This window comes from Puntigrus tetrazona, chromosome 1 (assembly GCF_018831695.1).
Source record: "Puntigrus tetrazona isolate hp1 chromosome 1, ASM1883169v1, whole genome shotgun sequence".
Taxonomy (NCBI): Eukaryota; Metazoa; Chordata; class Actinopteri; order Cypriniformes; family Cyprinidae; genus Puntigrus; species Puntigrus tetrazona.
Genome location: NC_056699.1, coordinates 28,686,963 through 28,692,259, shown reverse-complemented (window position 1 = coordinate 28,692,259; position 5,297 = coordinate 28,686,963). Strand labels below are relative to the sequence as shown.

The following is a 5,297-nucleotide window of genomic DNA, read 5'->3' as shown; positions in this document are numbered from 1 at the left end:
GGTCATCCGTGCAAATCTCTGCATGGCCGGATTCAAAGCCTCCATCATTCAGCTCAAAGCCCTTTTCGCTGCAGGAAATAATGGCTGTTTCAAGAAAATAAAGAGCTGTTATGAAATGCGATTTAAGTTTGATAATGTATAAACCATCAGTAAAAGCAGATCTCGAAACAAATGTGTGTTTTTGGTAGAAACTGACCCAAAGCTGTTGCCCCGTCCTCCAGCTGGCTGGACCGAGGTGCCACAGTGTCCTCCGCTGGATCCTCCGAAGCTTCGGGAAGGCTGACCTCAGGGTCACTAGCGATAGGCTCCTCTGAAGTCGGGACGTCCACAACCAATTCAGGGACGATCTGGAGCGGGTCAACATCACATTTGCTCACGACACCGTTGAGATCTTGGATCGGAGCCTGGTCTATCCAGCCTTCATTTACCTCAGGGTGACCGGTCAGTGGTTCCTCAGCAGAGGAGAGGACTGCAGGGTCACTGCTGATATGTTCAGAAGTCTGACCTAAAGAGGATAATCACAAACACACAGCAGTATTAAGAAATACTCATATTACTGCAATTAAGTTCAATCTAAATTCTGAAGTGTACTTTTGCCAGCATTCACACCAGACACATTCTTACTTTAACGTTTAATAGTTTGCTTTCTAGTAGTTCAAGTGGGCGTGTCGGTTTAAAAGCATGTCTTGCTGCTTGAGTCGTGTGAATATTAGCTGCTTGGTAAACTTCTAGCTTATCATGTCACTTAATAAATATTTTGTGAATAGATTTTGACGAATTTTACATTTTCTGATTGTGTAACTTTAAGCTGCACTTTCCATTAAGGTTGCAGACCTTATAAAACTTATAAGCCGTTTGTCCAGAAAAAGTGCGAGGTGTGACAGCTGATTTACCATCAGGACTCCTCGCAGGAGGAACATCACTCTTCTCCACTTGTCCATCTTCACCTGAGTCGATGTCCTCGACTTTCTCCTTTCTCTCAGAACTAAAGCAATTACTCCAAGCAGAGTAAACAACATTTTATCGTAGACAGCAACACGAGCAAAGTTAGAAACACCAAAACGATCAACTAACTGCAAGTGATTTAGCAAAGAATCGAGCATTCTAACTGCGACGTCACAATCGAATCAACGTTCCACTGCTGCTGGAGAGCCGTTGCAGAGCTGCCACGTGATTGGTCCGTTTCGCGGCGTGGGCGGGGCTTCTGTGCCGCAAAACTCACAGCGCTAGTTTTTAAAGTGCTTTTTTAGGAGGAGCGGAAATAAAACTATTATTTAGGAAATGATCGTAACATGTTGTCCGTTTGCTATTATTTTTGGGAATTTAATCTGTTTTCAAGTAAAAGCGGTCTAATGTCGTCGTGTATTTTGTGCTGTGGATTAATACAAGCGTCTTATTAAACACCAGACACGACCAATCAAGCTCTTTATCGTTTTTGCAGTCTTATAATTATAATTCTGCGTGCTAAAAGCTTCAAGGTGTAGAAAAGTATGAAAGACACGGTCAGAATACTTCACCAGTAACGTTATGAAGCTACGAGACTTTTTGAACGCGATCATAACATCCGGTTTTATTATCTGAAATATCTTTAATTGAGTTCTGAAGACCAGAGTCGAGCAAAGCTTTCCTGCTTCACAACAACATTTTTATTTTGGGGTAGAGTAACCCTTTAATATTTTATGTATTTTGTTAAGAATATTTAAACACACATACCATCAAAAACATTTCTTTCTAGCTTAATGCATTTTTTAACACTTGAATGTGGGTAACTTTCATAAATAATAATAAAAATATATATATTTTCATCAAAAGGCTGAGTTGTATTTACAATGATAATTAAAACATAAGTTATATGTCGAGTCGATCAACGCCACAAAGACTGACAAACATCCAAATGATATTTTATGTCTATTTCTGAGAAGTAGAGTCCATAATAAATTATATACTTTCCTATAGTTTAAAAGAAATGTCCTGTTAACACACTCAAATATACTTCTTTTTGTGAGAGCAGTAAAAAAAAAATCTGCCTATAGATTTACAAACCAAACAGATTTTAACGTGAGAGATTTTTATTCTTTCACTGGAGGAAGTGTTATTATAGATTATGGACTCATATTATATCTGAAATCAAGTGAAAACATGTCTTTGCTTTTTACAGAAAAACTGCTTTTGTATCTCAAGATGTGAACTGATGGACTGGAGAGTGATGTGGATTACTGTGATGTTTTTATCAGCTGTTTGGACTCTCACTTGGCGGCACCCATTCACTGAATCATTACATCAGACACCTTTTTAAATCACACTAGACCTATGACATCGATCTTTAAGAAACATTCTTTATTCTCTTTGGTATAAAAGGCACATTCAGGATGAAAGAAACAGAAAGGATCGATATATATATATATATATATATATATATATATATATATATATATATATATATATATATATATATATATATATAAAGTTCACTCATCTCATTTCACTTAATATTATAACTTCTATTTCTGGAGTTAGCAGATTAAGCATCATGTAAACATTAGTTTGCTACACAAGCATTCCTTTGCTAGTGTTAAAATGGATTACGTCTTAACTTTTCTATTTTCCCAAAACAAATCTCTCAAGGCAACTGAAAAAACTACAGACAACGTAACAATAAAAGGCAAAACAAGTCTGTGGTTCACATCACGGAAACAGATCCGTCGGTTCTGTGTTTAGACTGACGTTGAAGAACAAGCTCAACAAGCAATAAATTAGTCGTCTGCAAGCACTCTCAGATCAAGACTTGCCGATCTGATTCTGACCTCAATCTGGGAAAGTCAAAAAAAAGTTTAAAGTGAAATAATAAAGGAATGAAATGTTACAAATGGCATGGATTGAAGTAAAGCGCGAAGGATCGCCAGGACTCCTGACAAGCGTTAAACTAGACCCATCAGATCAGGTTAAAACGACTGAAAACAAACCATCTCTATGGAGGTTGTTAACGTCAAGCGTCTCGATTGTCCTTGAGAAACTCATTCTAACAAACAAAACAACTAGCGTCTAGATAGCAAGAGAAGAGCAGCAGGTGAAAAGCACTGATTTGAATCGATGCTAAAAACACTTTCACTTTGAACTAAAACCCAGCGTTAAAATTCTATGCTAGTTTGTAGTTTCCCAAGCGGAAACACTGATCACAATAATGGTGGTGTGTTTCAACATTGTTTTAACGTTAATTGTGGGTGGAAAAGTGATGTTGATTCAGTTAGCATTGAACTCTTTTAAAAGAACACTCCACATTTTTGAAATAGGCTCATTCTCTAAACCAGAGTTATTAAGTTTTACTGTTTCTGAATCCATTCAGCGATCTCCAGGTCTGGTGATAGCACTTTTAGCATAGCTTAGCATAGATCATTAGATCTAATTAGACCAGTAGCATCGCGTTCAAAAACCACCAAAGAGTTTTTCTATTTTTCCTTCCGCCGATCTTAGTACACGTTGTAACTATAGAAGAGTCATTTTTTTAAAATAGTACAAATATCAAAACTCTTTGGTGGTTTTTGAACGCGATGCTACTGGTCTAATCTGATTCAATGATCTATGCTAAGCTATGCTACAAGTGCTATCAGCAGACCCAGAGATCTGTTGAATAGATTCAAAACCAGTAAAACTCAGCTTATTAACTCAGGGTTGGAGAATGAGCCTTTAACGCTGATTCGTTGGTTGCTTGCGCTCGGGGTTCCTGCACCCAGTCCAGCGTCTCTCTCTCTCTAGAGAGTGTCCAGAAGCGTCTCAGAGCTCGTCTCGGGCGGCGCTGTCCAGAGGAGACTGAAGCACGTCTGAGTTCTGCGCCTCGCTGCTCAGCTCCTCTTGTTCCCGGCTCTTGCGCGATCGCGCTCGGTCCCAGTCGGTGAGGACCGTCTCGTTGTCCCAGACGGTGGAGGTCTCGGTGTCGCTGATGTAGCCCGCGTCGCCCGTGTAGTGCGTGGGGTAAACCAGCAGCGGCTCGGCCGAGAACGCCCTCAGATCCCGCCGCTTGAAGTGAGACATGTAGTCCTCGCTGCACAGAGACGGAAAGAGACTCAGTTACAGTGTTTCTATACCAGATGAGCCTTAATACAGAACAACAGAACAAACAGACGCGGTTGTCTCTCACATGGGGTGTTTGTTGTACATGACGGGCAGAAACTCGTCCACCGGCAGCATGTTCCTGAGCGGTTCGGCCCGCAGCAGCTTCCGGGCGCCCTGCAGGGAGATGGCGTATCCCAGTGTCCAGTACGAGTAGTCGGCCTCCACCAGGTTGTGTATCCTGGGCACCGCTTTCTCCGGCCGGTCCACCTGCATCCGCTTGCGGCCGATGTATCTGAGAGACAGAGACAGGGTCAGGCGTCCGGCGGGGGGCGGCGTGCGCAGACCGACCGCTCCGTACTCACATCAGGTCCCAGTCCAGCCGCTGAGACTCGATCTCCTGCATCAGGTTCTGCAGACGCCGCTTGAAGAACACCTCGAAGCGCAGGTCGTCCTCGATCACCAGAGACGCCTGGAGCCCCCGATCCACGATCTGACACACAACACACACACACCAGAAACATACTACACCCTGTATAATATGTCATATTAACCCAACGTACTGCACTAAATAATTACATGTTTTTAGAAAAAATTCTCGTTTACTCCATATATAACAAAACTACATTAATTGATAGCATGTTATTTTTATAAACTCCATCTTTCCATCATTTAACATATTGCACAATTAATTTATTATCATTTTATACATGTTTGATTTAAAAAAAAAATTACAATATATCTATATATCAATATATCAATATATTACAATATATACTCTCGCTGTCTCTGACCTCTGTCCAGATGTTGAAGTGCGACAGAAAGCAGCCCAGCTTTAGTGAGCGGCCTTAGTGATCTGGTCGCTGTACCCGGGCATCATCTGGATCCCCAGCGCTGTATCCGCGGCATCATCTGGATCCCCACGCGCATCGATCTGACTGACGTTCAGCGCCCTGCGGCACACACACACACACACACACACACACACACACACACACACACACACACACACACACACACACACACACACACACACGGTCTGTGTGTGAGCGACACACACCTGCGACAGACACGGCACACGCACTCGTGTCAGACGGTCTGTGTGTGAAGACAGCTGAGAGGCGGCGTTCGTGTGTGTTTGAGACATACTTGCCATCTACGGCTGCGATGATCTTGCAGGCGATCTCTTGTTCGTACAGAGTCCTCAGCATGCGCTCTCTGCGATCCGAACGCCTCAGCAGGTTTATCAT

At 42.2% G+C, this 5,297-nt stretch overlaps 1 protein-coding gene across 1 annotated transcript in view; it reads right to left on the bottom strand.

The window, feature by feature from the left end:
- Positions 1-3,388: 3,388 nt before the first annotated feature.
- The window catches only part of LOC122325173 (procollagen galactosyltransferase 1-like), a 9,297-nt gene continuing 7,388 nt past the window's right edge, over positions 3,389-5,297 (bottom strand). The window contains 6 exon segments of the mRNA XM_043220157.1: positions 3,389-4,039; positions 4,136-4,342; positions 4,413-4,540; positions 4,842-4,904; positions 4,907-5,000; positions 5,197-5,297. The exon segment at positions 5,197-5,297 is cut by the window's right edge and continues 6 nt beyond it. Of these exon segments, the coding sequence (XP_043076092.1) occupies positions 3,772-4,039; positions 4,136-4,342; positions 4,413-4,540; positions 4,842-4,904; positions 4,907-5,000; positions 5,197-5,297 (861 nt within the window). The 3' untranslated portion in view covers positions 3,389-3,771.